Source organism: Pogoniulus pusillus, chromosome 4 (assembly GCF_015220805.1).
Source record: "Pogoniulus pusillus isolate bPogPus1 chromosome 4, bPogPus1.pri, whole genome shotgun sequence".
NCBI classification, from domain to species: Eukaryota; Metazoa; Chordata; class Aves; order Piciformes; family Lybiidae; genus Pogoniulus; species Pogoniulus pusillus.
Genome location: NC_087267.1, coordinates 8,428,537 through 8,452,464, shown reverse-complemented (window position 1 = coordinate 8,452,464; position 23,928 = coordinate 8,428,537). Strand labels below are relative to the sequence as shown.

Here is a 23,928-nt window from a genome sequence, read left to right as displayed (position 1 = left end):
CTGCAGTCCTCATCAATATCAATGCACAGTAATATCAGTTTGAATTACATGCTTATAAGGATGCGATCTTTAGGGGAAGAGAGCAGGAGAGAAAGGCAAAAGAACATCACTTATGTAAAATGTAAGTTATTAAATCACTCCTGATGAATTCTCTATGAGAAGGAAGTTTGGTTTGTATTTTGGTGCAGGTTTCAATTTATATGTTTTTCAACCAGTCACCCACTTCTGTTACTGAAAACTACTTTCTGATTTTCAAATATTAATCTTTTCTCCTTCTATTTTCTCCTAGCATCTTTCTTTGAACTGATAAACATTTTGCCACATAAATGCTTAATTCAGAAGGAGGGTGTCAAATCTATACTCTGTTAAAAGAATCTAGACATTGACTGTCACCAATTTTTTTTAAATCCAGCCTTTATAAAGATTGGCAGACTAAAGCAAACAGAAGATTTTGCCAGTCTTGCATCTGATCTCTGACACTGGCCATCAGATACTTCAGGGGAAAATGTGAAGTTCTTGTAGGAAAAGACTTGGAGAAATTTGCACTGCCATATTAAATTTCCTCTTGGCCTTTTGCTGTTAGGAGCTCTCCTTGAAGCACAAAATGTAATACTCTCTCAACAGTTCCTTTTCACCGTTAATTGCAAAAATGCTGGATATTCTTGCTATCCATATGAATGCATGACACTCAGTTTCTGGTACATGCCTAGCCTCTGCACATTTCCTGTTCTCCTACTCACACAAGCTCACACTTTCCCCTGCTAGAAGTTTGAATACAGTCTGCATTTCATCCTGAAAAGGCTGGCACAGCCAGATCCTTATTTTCTGTAGTCTTGTGGGTTTTTTAAGGTAAATCATTACTGATTATTTGTACATCATTATTCTCTCTTTTTTACACTGTTCAAATGCTTGTCTTCATGTTAAATCTTGTACCAAATTTTATTCTGTCCTTTTGCGTCTTTCTCTCCTACCTGCTTCCATAAGCCTAGATGCTGTGAATGTTGGGGCTTAACCGTGACACAAATGCATTAAAGCCTTTAGGTGCTAAGGTATCTGCAAAAGCCACAAATTAAGAGACAAGACATGTAGAATCATAGAATCATAGAATCAACCAAGTTGGAAGAGACCTCCAAGATCATCCAGTCCAATCTATCTCCCAGCCCTAGCCAGTCAACTAGACCATGGCACCAGGTGCCTCATCCAGTCTCTTCTTGAAGACCTCCAGGGACGGTGCCTGAGCCAGTTGCCCCAAAATAATGATCCCAAAACCATATGGACCCATCAGAGAACCTCCAACCAGTGCGGAGGAAACTACATTAAAAAAAGGATCTCAAAGGTTTTCTTTCAGAGTACTTGGCTACCTGCAGCATTCAGTCATGTGGATGCAACTCTTAAGGGATAATGACCTTACTGCTAGAAGAAGCTCCCACCTAATTTTTAAAAGAATGGAGTTCATGGAGTTCAAGATATTTTAGTTTTTTTCCCCAAAGAAGAGGAGATGCTGATGCTCATAGCTAATATAATAGGCAGTTAGAGCTCACATCCACGATGCAGTGACACTTTCAGCTTCTATTACAACCTAGATGAGATCAGAAGATCAGAAATCACACTGCACAGACATCTGAAAAGTACTCAACTTACCAGGATGTAGACCATTTGAAAAGAAACAGAAGGACAAGTCTGCCTGCTGCTCTTGAAGGTGGATGTACAAACAGATCTTTACTCTTTAGCTTACTTTTCAAACTTTGGAGAAAATAGAAACAGGATTCTCTCTTCTTTCCCCTGTGTTTCCTATCTAATGATCATTTTTTGTTTTGATTACCAACTTTTATGTATAAATTATAAACACAGTCTTTCAATAAGGGTGATTAGGAGTACCTAATTTATGAACCTTTAAATTATGACTTAATCTAATACTGCTTCAAGCTGCATGCTTATGGGCATGTGCCAGGATAGGGTTAACCTTATCTAACCTTAGTTTTCTAAGCACTTGCGCTCATCAAGTCATGTACATCACCCCTAAGATCAGTGGTGAGAGATTAACACTTTGGAAGAGAGATTTGCTCCTTCCGTCATGGGCATCACAAGTGATACAGAGCAACATATCCTTCAAAGGAGTTTCTTAGCCTCTACAAGAGACTGACCTTATAGTAACTGTCTTAGGCTGGAACCATAAGTTTTAGGTAACTGAAATTAGATAACTGAAATTAGCTGAGAGAATCTCACCTTGTAACTCTAAAATCAAACTGAAATAGAGCTTTTGAATTTTAGTCACTGGGGCTGAAACACAAATTGTGTGACTTGAGCCCCTCAGTTTTGCTTTTGTGATTGAGTTGAACTGGTGCTTAGCTATTGTTCTAGTAGCCTCTGCAGCACTGGTCCACAAATTTCACTACTGTGACACAGGTCGTAACTAGGAATAATATGGCCTCACTGCCTGGATCCACACTGCAGGGCTTGCAACATAACTTCTTGCATGTTGCATTGCATTTTATAGACCATTGCTGGTCTATTGCACTATTATTCTTGCACACTTGTCCTGCAATCACCAAAGTACAGGGAATGTCAGTGCAACAGCTATTTTCCTTATTTTACTTCTACATCAAAAATATCTGTCCTTTTAGTAGGAAATCTATAATTATCCTAAAATAAGGATATTGATATTGCCATCAATATGGCAAAGATTCATCTTTGAGAATCACAAAGAGCATAAAACAATAGTTATTTAACAGAACTACATCATTCCAGAAAGTAATATGAAGATGCTGAGACTACAGGTGCATGCATCTGCATAAGAGTCTCAAACACATGTGAACAATCTGAAGACTAAAGGCCAATATAAACTGTGTCAGTTAGTGCCAGTTAGAGGGTGTTATGTCTAGTTATCAAGTTTTGGGCTGATTTTTTCTCCATATTTCTCTGAAGAGTTCCTAGCTTTCTATCAGAATTCCATGAGTAAATAGTAAGAAAAAAATCATTTATGCTTTTGGTTTATGTATTAATTATTTCACAGTGTTGTGGGAGGTGATGCAGATGGACCTACATTGTGTAGTGAAAGACACATAATTTAATTTGTGTTCTGTTTACAAACATTTATTTTTAAGTGATCCAGGCACTCTTACAACAACAGAAGATAGAAAAATCCATGACACCAGCTGATGTAGTTCCCCTCCAGCTTAAGTACCTGTATACCTGCAGAAGCTCAGTTGCTTTTTCTCTTTCTGCTAGATGGGACACATCTTCATAAAGCACATCAGGAACTAAATATCTACCAGCTTCCAAAATAATACTTATGCTCATACGATTCATTCTTGATGAAATGATCATTCACTTGGACTGAGTGATAAGAAGAAAGCAGGAACAAAAACAGGTTATGACTATATTTCTTGTTATTTAGAAAGAACAAAAGGGAAGTTCAGGGTCTAGTTACTAGGACTGAGAGGACTGAAAATTTGATAAACATTATTTGAAGTAGTTCAGAAGTTCCAAAGTGATGTGGAATTTTCATCCTGAACAGAGAAAAATGGATACATTTGAACCCTAAAGATTGGAGGAATAGACAAAGTGTAAGTGATGAGGAAAAAAATCATTAAAATTATTTCTTTGACATCAGAAAGACTTGAGATAAAGTAAGACTTATCAAGGCTTTAGAATTAGTCTTTTTAAGTTAAACAAGAACTTTTTAGAAGTGAGGTTTGATCAAAATTTCAGATAATCTACGCATAACTTCACAGCCAAAAGTGTTCTAAACTTTTCTAGCAGAGTGTTAGTAGTGGGACAGAATGCCCTAGGAAGAGAGATTTAAAAAGTAATATTATTTCATCCAGAAATTTGGGGGCAGAATTTGGTATTTAAATACTATCTAGTTAGGAGGAGAAGATAATCTCCAGTCCAAAATACTGAGACCAAACAGTAGAAATCACACATTGGTTTAAAAACTTTGCTATTCAAATCTATCAATTTGGTCCTGATATTACTGTAACTGTATCATAAGAGTAAGAAAATAATACCTATATTTAGGGGAAAAAAAGAGAGAATTAGTGTCAGGGCAACTACAGCATCAGGTATCTTCAGAAAGTTTTCACAATAGATTCAGAACAAAACTTAAATGAGAGAATAAATACAGATAAATGCAAAATGACATTAAAATGCCAGATTCACCTGATAATATCTGCTTTTGATAAGATTACTTTATTTCCCTTGTCTAAACATCAGTTATCTAATCTATCTGGACTTCATTAATGCTTTTATTGTGCAGCCACATGGGAAATTTATTAATTAAATTGGAGAAGAGGGAGATGAGTACAAGTGCTGGGCTACAGGAGAGGGGCTTGGTGCCAAGTGGGGCCCCACGAGCTGGGCTGCATGGAGTTGGCAGACATCACTGGGGAATTGGAGAGGACCAGTTGTGTAATCAGACTTAGTCAGTCATGTTATTACAGACCAAGCCACAAAAAGTCAAAGTTAAATTAAATCCACTGCAGATAGAAAGTTGGGAGGCATTACCAACACGGAGGAGGATTGAAAGAAATGGGTGGCCTGGAGGATCAAAATAATAAGATAAGAGACAAAATTCTAAATTATGAAGTGCCAGGATATACATTTAGGGACTAGAAAGAATTCCTGCCACAAAATGAGGGCTCAAAGAAAAATCAGAGTTTGTTTTTGATAGAAAATGTTTCCAAGTCACCAGTGCAAGCAGGTCATGGCAAGGAAAACAGAGTTCCACAGTAATGTGTTGGAGAAAGTATTTCCAGTAATGAAAGAGTTCCAAGAAATACTCATGCCTTGATATAAGGCAGTAATAAGAACATTTGTATACGATAACTCAAATCGGAAAAGGAGCAAAGACAGACTACAAGTAGACTGGCAGCATCAGAAGTCCTTTTTAACCAAGCAGACAAACTGAGTATTTCTATTTCTGGTCTAGCAAAACAAAATCTTGGAGGAGAAATAAATGCCAGCTATTAATATAGCAAAAGGGTAAATACAGAGAAGATAGAAAAGATATTAAGCAGCAAGACTTAACGTGTTGATAGAGTTCATGAAAACATTTGAGATGGAAACTTAAAAGAACAACTGTAAGCATTAGAAAAGTATATCCTGTAATTTTTCAGTACAAGCACCAGGCACAAGAAACTCATAAAGTCTCATTCTGAAAACTTGGATATATTCCTGTGAACAGGATTATGCAACACATTTCCCAAGGTATAAGTCTTCACGGTCCCATAGTGCCATTCCAGCCCTACTTCAAGTGCTCCTATGCAGCTCCTATTTCAAATGCTCCTGTGCAGCTATATGCCCTGAGAGCCATGCTTTTGAGAGCACACATTTCACTATGGAACAGCAGGTTCTCTGGTCTAGTCTGAAATAAGGTTGCGGCTATAGCCAGGAGCTACTAAGCTCTACATAACTGCTAAGGTTGCTATAGTTTGTTGTGGCTTTAATTTACACACCAATATTTCACAGAAGTTATGTCTGTATCTTTGTATAACCCACAGCACTGTTCACTTTGCTCTGTGTTATACCCACTTATGCTAGATCTTAAAACTTAAATCACAAAATATTTATTTTACAGATTGTGGGTAAAGCCTAAAACTTTTGGAGCACAGAACATAGAAAGATGAAAGTGCACCTGTAGTACTCTTCAAATTATTGCAATTCGAACTATTTTATCTTGTCTCAAATTTAAAAAGCATTATTTAGTCTGAAATTAAAAGAGCTATGGGAACATTAAAACATATATTTCTCAAATGTTTATTCAAATTTTGTAAGGTTTTATTACTATTTTATTTAGAATTCCAGATAGGCTTAGGCTCGCACAGAATCATATCACATTTCTGATTTTTACTTTATGGTAGGTTTGAAACCAAAATAATCTTCTTCTAGCCTGAAGTTAAGGTGAATATAAAATGTCCTAATGAAAAGAGCTGGCAAGGTTGAAGTTGCTAACCAACCAGTAATTCTGTTTTAATTTCAGGCTAGAGTTCAAAATCTAAGGAGAGCTTAACACAGCAGCAACCTTCAATACAACATGTGAAATCATAGAATCATAGAATCAACCAGGTTGGAAGAGACCTCCAACATCATCTAGTCCAACCTAGCACCCAGCCCTAGCCAGTCAACTAGACCATGGCACTAAGTGCCTCAGCCAGGATTTTCTTGAAGACCTCCAGGGACAGTGCCTCCACCACCTCCCTGGGCAGCCCATTCCAACGCCAATCACTCTCTCTGGGAAGAACTTCCTCCTAACATCCAGCCTATACTTTCCCTGGCACAACTTGAGACTGTGTCCCCTTGTTCTATTGCTGGTTGCCTGGGAGAAGAGGTCACCCCCCACCTGGCTACAATGTCCTTTCAGGTAGTTGTAGACAGTCATAAGATCACCCCTGAGCCTCCTCTTCTCCAGGCTAAACAACCCCAGCTCCCTCAGCCTCTCCTCATAGGGTTTATGCTTTTGGGTCTAGCTTGTCTTGCTGAAGAATTATGTCAATGGGATGTGAACAACATATGAGAACCTGGAAAAGTAGTTAAATGTGTCAGCAATGACAGTTTTACTGATAAGAGCACAAAGTTGATTAGTGTACAAATCCTGAAAAGAACTGTAACCCCATAGAACTGAGGAGAACAAATGCATGCAGGGAGGGAAGGGCTGGCAGTTTGGTATGGTTATATTTGTATCACTAGCAGCAAATGTCAAGTCAAAAGGAAGTGGAGAAAGACATAGTTACTATTTACTTAAGAAAACCCAAGCAATAATATTTTTTTTTAATTGTGTGTAGATTGGAAGCAGAAAGCCTGTAAAATGTTTGCAAGAGTTAGGTTAAAAGAATTTTGAGGAGAAACTGAATAAATGATTTTCTGCAGTAATTCTGAACTCAGTACTACCATATGCAATGGAAGAAGGAATTTTGGAAAGCAAAATGAAAGACTGTATATGTATAAAGTTCTAAACAGAGCCTTAAAACTTTGTTAAATTGTTTGTAAGACAGAGCAGAGTAAGAATTTGACACTTCTTTTTTTTTAATTGACATAATGCTTCCTTAACAATTTGCTTATTGGAAGATTGTATTTAAAATATTGCTCTGTTCATATTGGCCTTGACATACCAGTGGCACAGGGAAGAAAACATTAGCAAAAGCTGATTCACTGAGAGAAGAAAATTTATTAGGGGGAAAAAAATTGGTGCAAAAAAAAAAACCAAAACCAAACCAATAAAAAAAAAACCCGAACCAAAACCAAATTAAAAATAGTTAAAATCATAGTCATAGTCATAGTCATAGTCATAGTCATAGAATCAACCAGGTTGGAAGAGACCTCCAAGATCATCCAGTCCAACCTATCACCCAGCCCTAACCAATCAACTAGACCATGGCACTTGATTCTGATCTCATTATCACAATGAGATTTCCACTGAAGATACATTTCACCCACCCTTTGGGATGTGCATTCATACTGAACCTGGGTATTTCTGTCTCTGTATGACTCATGAAGAGGGTCCAGGAGCCACCAAGAATCCCAGTATGTGGATCTCCTAAGTGCAGATTGTGACTTCTGTCACAATGGGGTCTGTAGTTGATTCTATTTTCTCTCCCTCACTGACTATATGAACTAAGAATTTGACAGGCAAAGATCAATTCATTCCTTGTCTCCACAAGTCTCAGTCCAAAAGTCACTATAGGCATAAGTCTCCTACTGATAGACAATGGTTCTTATGTCATCAGCTGTCGAAGTTGTAGTTCTTCTAATACAACCACTCCATAATTTCTTATGGCATGTGGTTTCAGTATCCTGTAAGCATTAGTCTCAAGCCCTGTTGCTGCTGGAGAATTCAAAGTCCAGCTTTAGAACAGGAGGTGCAACACTGGCTGGGAGCCACCTTTGTGCTTCCTGAAGCCTCACGTCACTGTGTCTCAGCACAAGCCAAGGTCTGTAAATTGGCATGGAGACGACAAGGAGGCTGAGAATTATCTACCTGTGCATTGGCATAAGAAAGCATATACCTGGAGAATTTCTAACGTGGGAGATGGTGCCTGCTGGAGGAGTGTCCAAAAGCCTCCTCACTGAGCAATTCTTGACCTCTTAATTCTGGACACCTGAAAATTGAAAGGCTACAAAATGTCTGCAGTACAACTTCATGCAGTGAGACATCTTTAGGTGCAACCACCTATGCGTTGTTGTGGAGAGAAGCCATTAAGTGCTCAGCTTCCCAGGAGCAGTCATGTAGCATGCACAGATACTGCAGTGCCAAGCAGTGCCTGACAGGCTGATATGCAGTGAGCTCTGGCCTCCTCCAGAGATTTACCTGCAAGCTGTGCCTACTACCCAGGCTTTGAGCTCCCTGTAGCTAAAGACAAGAGAGAGCCCTGATAAAGCTACGGTATGAAATCACTGTTATTGCAGGAATTGATGCTTATTTCTAATTTGTTTACCTGTACATTTTGTCTAAATGAAGGCAGAATATTATTTTTATGAACAGTGTACTCTTATTTGGAATTGACACTAATGAATGTAAGGCCCTTTCCCCCTCTTGTTTGTACCATCAAATTAATTAGCTCTATTGTGACATCAGTATTTTTCTCAAGCAGTTCAAGGCTTGAACATTTTCCTTTCTTTTTCTAAAGGGCATCTTCAGTGCCCTTTGTCTACCATAAGAATCATGCATCACTTGTATTTTTCACAACTAATGCTGTTTATTATAAAAACTGATTGTGATGTGAAGATTGTTATACTGTGTGGCAAATTGCCCAAACAATTACTGTAAATGCATGAGCCATAAACCGTACTGCCAAGGACACTGGTAGGTTAGCTCCTATAAAAGAAACAATTAGAGTCTGAGGTGAAAATAATAGAGATGAGATGACAGTTATTGAAAAGGCAGAACATCCAGTTTAATGCTGTAAATATAGGTTTGTGGATTACACTGATGGTTTTAAAGTGTTCATGGCTTATTGAATGGAATAGAATATTACATACTTTAGAATGGAACCATAATTATTATTCCTTTTTAATTGTGATGTCTGATGCATTTGTGAGCAGTTGTTGAGAACATCCTCACATTACACTGATTCTAGTTCTAAATTATCATTCTGCTCCAAGGGCTTGGGTTTTTTTTTATTATTTTACTTTTTTAGCATTTTTGTTGTTCAGGGTCTGTTCTGAACAAAGTATTTTCTCTTGAGGAACTTAGAGTGCTTAGAGGGTTACAGCAATAATTATTTCAGTTTCAGCCTACACACTTCACTGCTTTAAATCATCATTAGAAGTTTTATCCCTCAGCAACTCCTGCTGAGACAATCTTAAACTCCTAGAAACCATTAGATAAGAATAGTTCATCGTTTATTAGTTGTATATAAATGTATCAATAACTATTTGTTAGAAAATAAAGGAATACTTTGTTTTTTCCTTAGAAATTATCCAAATGCAGAGAAAGGTGTGTGATTACTCAAGAATTTCAATAATTTAACCTAGATTTCCAGTATATGAAGCTTAGGGTGCATTAAAAAAAATACACACACCTTACAAGAAGATGATAGACTGTGGTAGGTATGAGGAAAATACAAGGAAAGTGACATTACTGCATGAGAAAATTAAATGATCCTCTACTCTTTTAAGATAGGGCATAAGGATAAAATGCAATTAATTAAAATTAAAATATTAAACCCTAGGGGGAGCACTAAACTGGGCACAGAATTGTTATTGGCCATGAGACAGAGGTGCTAAGTACATAAAATCCGAACTGGGCTTGTAAGAAAACAAAAAAGCAAGCAGCAGAGCAAAGACAGCGACCAGGGAAAGGCAATCAATGTCAACACTGCAGCATGTATGAGCTCTGAAGTACCAAACCCATTAATGGGGTGAGGAAGCAGTAAAGTGGCTTTGAAAGAAAGTTGCAAGGAAACTAAGTACTTAGCTGTACCACCTTTCAGGGAAATGCTCCGAGTCGTTTTCAGGCTTTTACATACTGTTAAGAGAAGCTGATCTTAATGCTAGGCAGGGGCATCGCAGCTGTGTTGGAAACTGGTGGCGCCAGGCTGAAGACTGGGGAGGTGCTGGGAAGCAGATCTCAAGAGGCGGCTGCATTATAGGCCTGGGCATCTAGCTGTGTCCTCAGGCAGAAAGAACTGCCTCCTACAAAACCTCCAGCCGGACACCTGAGAGCTAGACCTTTGCTACAGCAGAAGCCAACAGGTGCACAAACTACAGACTGAACAAGACCACGAAGAGTCATGTGAGTGCAGCGTGGAACGTTGCTTTCCATGCTGACAACAAAGCAGAGGTGACTGAAACTCAGAGTTTCTGAAACTCCTCAGTTATGGCCTCCTAATTCCCACACCTGAATTTCTACCTGAAAACATGGCCAGTTGCTACCTACGAGCATTTCAGCTTCAGATCATCAAATCATAGAAAGGTCTAGATTGGAAGTGACCTCCAAAGGTCATCTCAGAATCACAGAATCACAGAAAATGTCCAGTTGGAAGAGACCTCAAAGACCATCCCATCCAACCTTCAACCTAAACCATGTCCCTAAGCATTCGGTCCAACCATTACTTAAACACCTCCCAGGATGGCAACTCCATCACTGCCTGGGGTAGACCATTCCAATGTTTGATAACCCTTTCTGTCCTTTTGGAGATGTCATGTGTGCCTAAACCACAGCATTGCTATTATAAGTCATGTATGTGTGGCAGTATCATAGGCTTCTTCTTATTTGTTTAATTTATTCAAGAGCTATATTTTAAAAAGAGAAGCATAGCAGAAAAATAATTTAATTTAAACAATGCATAAAGTAATTTAATTTAAATTACAATTTTATATTCCAAACTGATTGAGACAACACAGGAAAAGATTCAGAAATTAAAGCAAAAAACTGCAAAGAAAATCAACAGCCATAATTAATCAGCTGTGTGAATATTTAGTTGAAATTACTGAATCATCTTTTGAAATACAACACCATTACAAGTGATCCTATCAGAATTAATCTGTACATAAAATCAGAGCCCTTATCACAAATCAAGACAAGACTGTTTTCCTTATATGACCTTCAACTACCAGCGGTGTTAGAGAAAGCTCAGTTTAGTTCTTAGTAAATGAGTGTCCCCAAAAAAAGGACTGACACTAATTAGCTCTCTGGTTGATATACAGGAAACAGAGAATAGAGGCATGGAGATGGAGTGACCTGTTCATCATTACAGTGGTAGGTGAGGATATTTGCACACTGCAATGGCAATGGAGGCTTGAACTGCAGCTACCATTTTGCAACTATGCTATGAATAGAACTGTGCTATCAGGCAAGCCTGAGCCTGGCAACCTTCACAAGCATTTTGCATGAAAATAGAGCCACAAAAAGATGTCTATTTAAATGTTTGATATCTGAAGAAAAAATTAATTGGTGCTATTTCCCCATGAAATACCTTTTAATTTTGATCATTTCACTTAAGAAAATGGGCTGACAGAAGAAGAGAAGGTGGTCCTGCAAAAGGACAGTACAGGCCTGTCGTTAGCTGCCAAACAAGGAGAAAATGGGAAGAAGGTTTGAAAAGTGAAGTGCAAAAAAAGATGCTTAGAATAAGTAGTATATAGTATGATGATGATTAATGGTATCGAGGGGGACAATTGATCAAGAGAGAGTCTGTCAGGGAATTTGAGTGTTTTTTTCTGAAAAAGATAATTCCCAGTAGGGTTCAAACAATGTTTGTAATAAACCTATTTTTATTAAGATTATTGGATTGGTGCTATCCAGGGGATTGTATTTTCCAATTACTAATATTTTCATTTTTCATTCTTAGTTTGTGATTGAAGCAGGGACATAGGTGGCACAGAAGAAAATGCATTGGCCTGGTTTGAGATGAGAATAATCATAGCCTCAAAGCAAACAGAGTCCCAAGAAATTAGTCTTTATTTTCCAGCTCATTAAAAAAGACCTTGTGTTTTAATGGCAAAACATTTGCACTTTTTTTTTTTTAATATATAGATATACATCTGTCTATTTGAATATCTTAGTGCCATAAGTCTGAACCGGGAGCCTGACATCAGTTTGTCGCCAGACTCAAACCTTTAATAGAGTCTTGTCTATCCTCAAATCTCACAACTACAGATATGAAGCCTGCAGAGAAGCCCACATACAATAAGCTGCTTATACTTCAAATTAGCTACAGAAATTACGAACAGGAAGATGCAACTTTTTTCTCTGTCATGATTATTGTACTTATTATGACACTCATACAAAAGAAACCAGTTCAGAAGTCTTGTTGCACCACAAACTGGTCAGAAAATTGCCAAAGAATTTATTTAAGAAGAAAATTGCCCTGGACTAGAGTAGAAGATCCACTGATAATTCAATTGTGAATTAGTAATGCAGGATCTTACTACTGGGGTGTTTATCTGCAGGGCCAAGATGTTGAACAGGAGGGGAAAACGAGTCAGGAATCAAGTTTCCTGAGAGCTAGGCTTGGCGTAAGGTCAGAGGATATGCTTCTTAGGTTGCTATTTTATTTTTTTCTGAAAGGGGCATGATCAAATATCAAAATGGTGTTGTAGAAAGGAGCTGGGGGTAGAGTCTCTCTATTCTTCTATTGTTTCTTTCTCCCACTGTTTTAAAAGATGGGAGAAAAGTAAAAACCAGCAAGAAGTCTTGCACTTCTCTCAATTTGTGTCTGCCTATTTTGGATACATTCGATAGGAAATGACCTTACCCTGTGTGATACCAGGTCCTTCCCTGGATCTCACGTGGAAAAAAATAGTGAAGGAGCAGACACTAGCATGTCAGATGAGAGTAATTTCCTAGGGCCTGACTAGCCTAAGTCACGTATACCGAGGCACGCATGCAAGAAGGTGACAGGTGTCTTAGAGACACTGTAGACAGATAGATGGCAGTCAGGTGAGACTAAGACACAGATACCACCCCTGGGGAGGAAAACAGAAAGGGTGATGATAAAAAAACTTAGCCAGTTCTTCTTGAGAGCTGACTATGATATAAATCTTGGAAAATAATTGCAAATAAGTATCTTAAGAGGATAAAATTCCTAAGTGTTATCATGAGAAGAAAAAACTTTTTTTCCCCTCCACATACTGTCTCACTATGACATAGCAAGAAGGCAGCTGTGTGAAAGGTATTGATACTTCTAACAAGAAGATCTGCAATATGACAGAAGATACAAGTGCGTATCCAGTAGAGTAGGTAAGGAAAAAGCAAGATTGACAAGCTCCCCAACCCTTTACCAGAACATGGAGTGATCCAGTCTTGAACATCTTATGCTTATCATTTATCAGTCATAATCATTATTGCAGGAACAATAATTATACATCAATGCAAAAACTTAAACACAAGGTAAGAAAAAACTGCCAGCTTTACTTAATTCACATTCATTTGTGTAGCTCAATGCTCTTCAGTGCTCTTTAGGACTGCTATTAGTAACCAGAAGAAATAAATCTTTGGGTTTACTGTCAAGAGTGTCAGCTGGTTTCGCAGATCAAGAAGAAAATGGAGAGACAGTAAGGAAATCAACCCTCCCCCATCATGCTTTGGCATATCAAATAATATATTCTTGTGTGTCACTAAAGGCCTAGAGATCAAATAGCCATTTCTAACATGCTCTCATAATGTTTAAAAGCTCTTACCTCTTCCTTAACCCTAAACAAGAGGCTTCATTTAACTTGCAAAGTATTTATTTTGACCATTTATTCTATTCTGCAATACTGAGTAGATAATCCATATTTTATCTTAAAAATATGATGGCCAGTAGGTACCCTGGGCTTACACTGTGGCTGAATCAATTGTTTCAATTTCAGAGCTGCAGCGCTGTGGCTGGATCACAGCTTAAAGTTCATAATCAGAATAAACAGCTCAAATGACATGGTAGTGAGTGCATTGATTAAATATGACTCCAGTGCTCTCAGTTAATGTTTCACTGACTTCAAACATCTTTCCAAGACTAACATTTAGCCAAGTCAAGGTGAATGTAATGGAATATTTTTTTTCCCAAATGAACATTTGTGAACTGCAATACCTGAACTGTGGACAGGAGACAGAGCACTGAACCGATAATTACTGACATCATTCAATTTGCAAAAAAAAGATATTTCCCTAAACAAAAGTGTCATTGAACCACAGAATAGAGGAGTTCATTTTGCAGTGTATTTCTATTTCATAGAATTATAGAATCGTTTGGGTTGGAAGAGACTTTAAAGACAGTATCACAGTATCATCAGGGTTGGAAGAGACCTCACAGATCATCAAGTCCAACCCTTTACCACAGAGCTCAAGGCTAGACCATGGCACCAAAAGACAATCTAGCTTTGATTCCCTTGCCATGGGCAGGGACACCTCCTACTAAATCAGGTTGCTCAAGGCCTCATCCAACCTGGCTTTGAACACTTTGAGGGTTGGAGACTTCACAACTTCTCTGAACAACCTGTTCCAGCATTTCACCACCACCATGGGAAAAACTTTTTGCCCAATGTCTAGTCTAAAGTCTAATTTGTCCAAAAGTCTTTAACAAGATCTGGTCCTGTAATTATTAATATTCAATGGCAGTTTCATACATGCAGAGTTCTACAAAGTTAAGTGAGACTCCTGATATCTCAGCATTAAGCCAGTTGCTGCATTAAAGAGTTCTAAGACTGTTATAATAGTGTAACAGTATTGACTGCAAAAAAACAAACAAACAAACAAACAAACAAAAAAATAAAAGAAACCCAAACAAGGGAACAAGAAACCCCACCCAACCAAAAACCAACAGTAAACTCACAGGTGTAAATCCAAGCAAAATGCGTGTAATATTAGTAGTGCTTATTTATCACAATATTGAAAAATTACAGCCAGCAGCAGTTTTATACATTTTTCTGCAGAGAGAAGGAAAAGCTTTATAGCAACCAGTATTTTTCACACATTAGAGCACAAAGTGCTGTTCTGCAACACTGATGAGAGTAGTTTCTGAGGCAGATCATGGAAACGAATGAGAAACCACTGATGCTAATAAGATCCAGGAAAAATATACCATGCTAAGATTGCCAATAAAGCAATGTGCTACTTTCATATGATATTACTTAAAAGTTTAGAAGCCTCCCTTAATATTTCCAGTGCATAAATGGATGGCATATTGGAAGCACAGTTCACAATCACCAAAATAAAAAACGAGACATTTGTTTAGTCTTCAGGTACTCTGCATTAGGAGACCCAAAGTATGGTTAGCAGGTGCCTATTTGCTCTGTGCATGTTATTCTTATCCATAACTCTGCAATACTCTGATTAGACACACAAAGAAAAGACCATTGAGTGTAATTCCTGGACAAGCAGGATTTGTCTGGGTAGAACATTTTTCAAGTGGTTTATCTTAGCTTATTTTAAATTACTTTGGAGAGTTAAGTGTAGAGTCATGACTAAAAAGCATTCCTAACACTCAGCCTTGGTTTCACAGTTTGCTTTTATGCCACTTATCTGAATAATATATTTTAGATCACCTTAAGTGATTATCCCATGTCTCTGATAATCATGGTTTTCAATCATGAAGAAGTCTTATTTTGGTGCCAGTGTTACCTGCTTCTATGACTGTCAAAGACTGGTAGTGACCAGGAAGCAAGAGAAGGGCTAATAATTCTAGGTCAGGTTGAACAGCAGAGAAGTGCTGCTTTTAGTTGGTTCCCTATGAATGGATAGCTTTTCTAGCAGCTGCTCTCCTGGTAAAAACAGTGACTGCAGTCATTTCCTAATAATAGCAATAAACTTAAGTCAAATCCCATATTTGTATGCTGATCAAGGTGTAACTTGTGACTTGCAATGCCAGAAACAACCTTGAGATTAAAAAGCAGTATACAAAGAAGACGTGGCTTTCAACACCTTTTCTGCTCTCCTGTTCCCTTTTCAATTATGATGGCAATAATCAAAAGAACAAGGATTAAAGGGGAACATAATTTAAATACCATATTTTAAATGGATCAGCTGGGAATAATACAGTTGCTCCTCGTAGCTAAGTGCATGCAAAGCTATTTCCAAACATCTTCCTCAAAAGTCTGATTTCTTTAATCACACCATGGGTTTGTGGGAAATGCCGAGTGAAGCTGATGCATTTCTTGGGGCAGCCAGGCATTGGTCTGCCATCTGCCTGGAGAGGAGTGACTGAGCACAGTGTAACCCTGCCGGGCTGGATGTTCAGTAACTTACTTAATAGAATCATAGAATGGTTTGGGCTCAAAGGGACCACCAAAGGTCATCTATTTCAACCCCCCCCAGCAGACAGCAGGGACATGCTCAACTAGACGAGGTTGTCCAGACCCTCATCGAGCCTCACCTTGAATATCTGTACTCTGCACTGGTCAGACCACACCTCGAGTACTGCGTTCAGTTCTGGGCACCCCAGTTTAGGAAGGACACTGAGATGCTTGAGCGTGTCCAGAGAAGGGCGACGAGGCTGGTGAGAGGCCTTGAGCACAGCCCTACGAGGAGAGGCTGAGGGAGCTGGGGTTGTTTAGCCTGGAGAAGAGGAGGCTCAGGGGTGACCTTATTGCTGTCTACAACTACCTGAAGGGTGGTTGTGGCCAGGGGGAGCTTGCTCTCTTCTCTCAGGTGGCCAGCACCAGAACGAGAGGGCACAGCCTCAGGCTGCGCTAGGGGAAATTTCGTCTCGAGGTGAGGAGAAAGTTCTTCACTGAGAGAGTCATTGGGCACTGGAATGGGCTGCCCGGGGAGGTGGTGGAGTCGTCGTCCCTGGGGCAGTTCAAGGCAAGGTTGGATGTGGCACTTGGTGCCATGGTCTAGCCTTGGGCACTGTGGTAAAGGGTTGGACTTGATGATCTGTGAGGTCTCTTCCAACCTTGGTGATACTGTGATACTGTGATACTGTGATCTGCAGGGATGGGGCCCCAACCATCTCCCTGGGCAACCTGTTCCAGTGTTCTACCACCCTTATACTAAAGAATTCCTAATATCCAATCTAAATTTGCTCTTTTCTAATTTGAAGCCATTGTCCTTTGTCCTGTCACCACAGGCCTTTGTAAACAGTCTCTCTCTATCCCACTTCTAGGCTGCCTTCAGGTACCAGAAAGCTGCTATTAGGTCTTCCCAGAGTCTCCTCTTCTCCAGGCTGAATAATCCCAGCTCCCTCAGCCTGTCTTTGCAGCAGAGGTGCTCCAACCCCCTGATCGTTTTCATGGCCCTACTCTGGACTCTATTCATCAGGGTCATATCCTTCCTATATTGAAGGCTTCAGACCTGGATGCAGTACTGCAGGTGAGGTCTCACCAGAGCAGAGTAAAGTGGCAGAATCATCTCTCTGGATCTGCTGGCAATGCATCTTTTGATGCAGCCCAGGATGTGATTGGACTTCTGGGCTGCAAGATTGGCCAGGATGTGATTTGCCTTCTGGGCTTCCTTTGCCATCCACCAGAAAGAGCACCAGTAGCTGCAAATGGGAAAGTACTCATGCACAGAAAATATTTTCTCACTGACAGTTGCTTTAAGACCATTCAGTATTTATGCTGCCGAAGTTGGCACTGGCAGACTGTAGACCCAGCATTTTTAATCTCTTCCTTCTTGTTGCACATTGTATATAGAACAACTCTTGCATAAGACACTGCCCTGTTTTGTGGTCTGTTTTAAAGTGGCTTCCTTTTAAAGAAGGAAGTGAATTGATTAAAGACTGGATGAGGCACTTAGTGCCATGGTCTAGTTGATTAGATAGGGCTGGGGGATAGGTTGGACTGGATGATCTTGGAGGTCTCTTCCAACCTGGTTGATTCTATGATTCTATGATGAAATACTATACAAAGAAAGAGACTGTCTGGCAATCACAAAAAAACCCACAGGACCAACATTAGCTCAGAGCAATATACTTGCGAGCTCAGGGAGATAAGAGTGGGATAGTTCTAACAGTTATAATAAAGATAATAACCTCCCCATTCCTTGTAATAATAATAATAATAACAATAATAAGATTTTACCCTTTTGTAAATAAATGATCATGCTTATCAAGCATTTTCCTCGTGCTCCTCCCATTGCTGCTCTCCTGACAGATGGCAAAACAGGATCGAGCACAGAAATAGGGCACAGCCTCAGCAGTGACAGGGACAGTGACAAAACTGAGATGGTTTTCAGGTCATTATCACCCAGCTGTGCAGCATGATCTACAAGAGTTGGCCTCATGTGACACACAACCAGTCACTGCCTGATCAGGCCTATGCGTGAGCTTGGGGGCCACAACAAAATCATGTGGCCCAAATCTGAGGACCAGGAGAAATTTGTGTTCAGAATCATTATCCATGTCCCAGAAGCATAGGAATGAAACAAAAATGTAAGAGAGGAGCTGATAGAAGTAGTTTACATTATCTTAATATTTACATATATGTGTGTGTGTGTGTATATATAGAAGCTCTCTCTCTCATTCAGTATCAGCCTTAATTTTTTCCCCCAAAGTATATTTATGAGTATGTATAAGTTAAGTGCATACTTTCAGATAGATTAAAACACAAATTTCAGATAGATTAAAACAAGAGGAAAAGGCCTCAAGTTGCACCAGGGGAGGTTTGGATTTGGTATTAGAAAAAAAAACTTTTACTGAAAGAATGATCAAGCCTTAGAATAGGCTTCCCAGGGAGGTGGTGGAGTTGCCATTCCCAGAAATGTTCAGAATATGCATAGACATGGCAATTTGGGACATAGAATCATAGAATCATAGAATCAACCAGGTTGGAAGAGACCTCCAAGATCATCCAGTCCAACCTAGCACCCAGCCCTATCCAGTCAACTGATTTAATGGCCATGGTGTTAAGTTGATGGTTGGACTCAATGACTTTAGAGGTCTTACAACCAAAAGAATTCTGATTCTACAAATGAACTAATCCAAATGTATTTTTTTTTTCCAAACTATATTTCATGCCTGTAAATAATGTCAAGATTTTTCAAAAAGCACAAATATTGTTAAAATATGTGTGGAAGATATTTTTGGCTTGTAAAAATTAAGCCAGGAGCAAATATTTCATGAAACTTTAAGAGAATACTCATTGTTTATGCCTAGACATAGAAGCAAAATCAAGTGAAATATGGCATAAACAGGCGGGATTTTAAGTTATGTGGTTCTCAACACCAAATCTAGACAACTTTCAGCATTAATTATTCCACACAGTTCTGCTTTTCCCTATTACTTTTTCTGAGTTGCAACTGTTGAGAGTTAGCCCATTTTCACTTTATTTCTTAATAAGTATGTCATAGGCCACCCCATTGCCCTCCTCATCCACACAACTTTGTCCTGGCTCATATTATTCATGGTAACACGTTATACTGTGTTTCCTCAGTTACTTAATCTGAAAGTGCATACTATTCTTTTCACTTAACTAATGCAACCAGCCCTCACTAATGCTATTTAATGAGCCACACAAGTATGTCCCAGAGTGAGATCAGACTCACTGCTTAAAACAACATAATTCTTGAACAGCTCTATTTTTCAACTAAATAGTTAAAGTGCACATTTTAAAGAAAAAACACAAATACATCAGAACCAAGATTAAAAAGGAAAAAAAAAAGTTATAACAGGTTTCTAAATTTCAGGGCTTAACTAAGTGTCCTGTTAAAATATCCCCCTATTCAGATTGCTGTATGGAAATCTTTAATTTGATGTCCATATTGTGGGTAGAGGTAAGCAATGTTTCTTATCTGTGTATTTATGGTGTGAAACGTAGGTAAAATGTCATTAATTCTGTTTGTGTTGCTGCAGCTCTGAAAACGAGCTACTTGTGGACCAGGACCACTGCTTTGCTAAATGTTCTGTAAATATCCAGAATGACATACATAAATGCTGCAGAGTTCATCAAGTGAACATAAAACAAGAAGTGAGAGAGAGATACAGGCTGGCGGAGATCAAAAAACAGGCAGCGCTGTTTAACATGATACGAAGGAGTCATAACACACCAGCAGCTTCACTTTGCCAATTTTGGGGGGTTTGGGGTTTTTGTGCTTTTTTCTAGACATCAAAGCAAAGGAGTTTTAATGAGGGTCTGAAGGAGAATAATGAGGTACTTTTGCAGATGTCTGCAGGGTGTTCCTCCTTACTCAAAGGGGCAACATGTACAAAGACACTTTGAAAAACAAGTGAGCAATGGAGGCTGGCATCTTAGTTCTTTCAAAACAAAAGGCCCTGATGCTGACCTCATCTACACTGGTGAAAGCTGTAACTTCTGTGAAGTCAATGAAGTCCCTGTGGCATAAAATTGGTCCTGGAGTACAATCTGCCAGAATTGTCTTTCAGAAGCCTTGGCGACCACTGAAACCGTATTTCCAATACATTTTCAACTCATAATTACTTTTACTCTAAGGTCTCTTTACTTCCTTCTGCCACAAAAGCAGGTCTTGAAAGTACACATTAGGTAATTGTTTCCCAAAAAATATGTAACAAATCTTAATGTAAACCAGAATCTGACAGCTTTGGTTTTAATATTGCAAACATACATATATACATGTGGTTATGTATACATGTGTGTGTGTATATATACATATATATGTATATATATATATATATATATATTCCTCTGCAGGCTGATACAGAGTGACACAACTTTACACTCTAATTAGAGTCCAGGTAATTTTATATTAAAGAGTAGACATATTATTTCCCTTCTCATTTTTTAAACTACTTCTGTGGCTGACTTACATGTAATATATGTAGCATATACAAGTAGAAGAAAGTCTCCCAGAAGCAATTCTTCACTTGCCATGCCATATGAAACTTCAGGAAATCAAACTCCTAGGATTCATCTGAATTTAGATGCCAAATTGTATCTAAACTTGCAGGTTAAACCTGAAAGTATCTGGAAGCCCAGGGTTTGCTAAATTAAGTCTCAGTTCTCTGTGTTCATCATCTGCTCTATGTGGGCTACCTGAACTCAGGCAGATGTCACACTGCCTGCACATGCTTGGGGTATTTGATATCATGGCCCTTCTGCAGGAGATCTCAGGCTACCTTATTTACTCAGAAGGGGTTGTGTGACATAACTTGAAGGACAGAAACGACGTACAGAATCAGGCACAAATGTCAGCATCCACGTGGCAGGTAAAGGCATTGTTTGCTATATTCTGACGTACCAGGATGTTCCCCTATGGAAGCATGATCAGGGTGATCCCATAGCTGACCTAAGAGACACTTAGCAGGAGAGTTTTGTGAACTCGCTGTGAATTAGGCCTCGTGTTAGCACCAGAACTGCTCTTACCCCATGGTGTTGATGCAAGCATAAAGCTGTGTTGCCCACCTCTCCTCATGGAGCTAACATGCAATGAGGACTGGCAGATGCTCTCAGGACAGAGCTTGGGTTTTGGAAAGGGAGGATCTGCACACGAAACTCCTAGCTTTCTCCTTTCTCCTTAATCTTCCCCTGCTGTTGTAGTTTTCTTTTCTTTTCCCCACAAGTGCAGCCCAGTGGAAGACACCAAAGAAATCAAACAACACTGAATTTGGAAAAAGTAAAGTAATGAGAAACTCAACATTAACTCAACTATTTGATCTAAATATTGCAAAGGGTGATGTAGGTAAAGTACAGATTAAGTTCTGCAGAACCCCAGTTGATCTATACCAAATTTGGGGAGCAATATTGAGAATTGGATTTGCACAAGCAGGTGTGGGGGTTTCTGTATTTTTTTCCATACTGAATGAAGTTAAGGACAGAGTGGGAAGCTGAAGGTTCCCGTTCCTTAGTGTCTTTTATTAGGTAAGGTTAAGTTGTAAATTAACTACTGCAAATTAACCATATTACATTTAATTAGTATAATATATGAGATAAATTCTGTATCTCTTTTTTCTTTAAAACACTGCCAGTTCTGTCATATAGATGACTATTTGTTTCATCATTTGTGAAAGAGAAACATCAACCACTGCCAGAAATCAGTAATCATTACCCTAATATACAACTTTTGGAATAGCCCAAACTCTTGCAGTAAAGTTTCTACCAGCTATTCTAATTGCAACAGGATCCTTCCCTGAGTTATCAGCTTCCTTGAACCACCAGTGCCATTTCTCTGTAGAGCAAAGCATGAAACAAATCGTGTGAAAACCCAGGATTTGGTCTGGTTAAAATTTTTGGCTTACCAAGGAAGCAAAAGTGAAGTGTTTTAACTGTACATCTACCTCAGTCTGGAGCAAAACTATCACTGATGCCAGCTCAATTGATGTCCTACAGAGATGAAAATCATCACAAAGCCCATAATTTATAGACCCTCACATTACTTTTCAGATGAGTGGCACACATACCATATATTAAAACTATGATCCCATCCAATCTGTCTGCAGAAAGCTACTGGCTGATATATAGAAGATCTTTAAACAAACAAACAAACAAACAAATAAACAACAAGAAAAGCCAGGCATTTGTTCAATTTGCCACTAAACCAAACAAGAGAAGAAAACAGCATGGACAATCTTAGCTCCAGGAAGCACACTTAGAAAATTTGAGTTAGCCAGCTATATTGTAAATGGCAGAAAGTTAAGGTCTAACCTCACCTGCTTTGTGTAGTCTTTAAGCAGCCTTTAAGTTGTCTGTCAGCAACCTCTGTATGTGGTTTATTATCCACCTTGGGTGTTTCTTTCTTGTGACAAATCAGTGTGTAATTTTGGTTGTTGTTGTTTGCCCAGAAGGTACCGACCGATGTCTCATAGCGTATACAGAACTCCACCTTAGCTCCATCTTTCTGGTAAGGAGGCACCAAAGAAATCTTAAAGCAGAACTGATCGGTTTCACTACCACAAGAATTAGGCATGAACTCTGCAAGGATATCATAATAGCTGAGCCAGTTGTTGAGTGTCATTCGAACATAGACGGTTTTTTCAAAGGATATGTTGAGGACTCGGACGATGCCGTTCATACAGGTAATCCCAGGCAGGAACACAACAGACTCCAATTGTACTTTCTGCTCTCGCACCTCTTGCAAAAGTTCTTCTTGTGAAGCAGGTACTGTAAACAACTGAGAGAAAAAATATTCCTCCTGAGGGAAAACATCATCTTCTATGTAATTGTTTAGTCCTATGTTTGGAATTTCCCAGGTATCAAATTCTTTAACAGACACAAGATCAAAGCCAAATGCATCAGCAAAGGAAACTTTTCTTGCAGTGGTGGTGGGGGTATCTGCCTCCTCTTCCTCTGAAGAAGCAGAATTCTTCCTTCGAGGACGTGGAGAGAAACGATGTCTAATATCAGGTTTAATATCTTCATCCTCTGAAGAGAAATCATTTACAGTGGGGACTTCTAATAAGTTAGCCCTGCTAACCTGACTAGGTCCTTCAAAAGACTCCATTGGGCTCTCTGATATAAACTGAAAGAGAACTGTGCTAGTAGCAGTTGATATTTGAGACACTGTGATTTAAAACAAGGATTAATATTACAGTTGACATTGCAAAAGGGAGTCAGCACTATTAATAGATGCTATGGAGTGTAAACTATGTTGGCCTGTTCTCCATCTGACAGTATTAAGTGTTATAATTTCAAAGATACATTTCAAATACTACATTCATTATTTTATGTGGCTCTATATGCTAAGAAGAGGAGCTACTAACCTCGGATTAGAATGTATACTTCAACAAGTAAACAGTTTATACATTGTAAACTATTGCTGCATATATTTTAAGGTCATTTTTTACAATGTCTTCAGATGTAAAAGAGTAATGTCACATTCTGCTCTTGCTTCATACCACGCTAACTCAGTGGGCTGGATCTTAGGACTACGCCAGCTTTTTCTAGCTAAAGATTAGTCCTCACAACTCTGGTAGAAAGCAGTGTCCTACTCACAAGATTCACCTTCTCAAGTGCAGAGAGATAGAGGTTCATGCCTCTTCTCCACCTGATTTAGGTCTTGCCTGCACAGATGTATTGGGTAAAATTTTCATGACAGTGCAAATATTTTTATCAAATATCACAGTATCACAGTATCATCAGGGTTGGAAGAGACCTCACAGA

At 38.9% G+C, this 23,928-nt stretch overlaps 1 protein-coding gene across 1 annotated transcript in view; it reads right to left on the bottom strand.

Moving 5' to 3' along the window:
- PPP1R3A (protein phosphatase 1 regulatory subunit 3A) overlaps positions 1–23,269 on the bottom strand; it is a 28,965-nt gene extending 5,696 nt beyond the window's left edge. The window contains exon 1 of the mRNA XM_064142108.1: positions 22,479–23,269. Within this exon, the coding sequence (XP_063998178.1) occupies positions 22,479–23,269 (791 nt within the window). The remainder of the gene's footprint in view (positions 1–22,478) is intronic.
- Between the last annotated feature and the right edge of the window lie 659 nt (positions 23,270–23,928).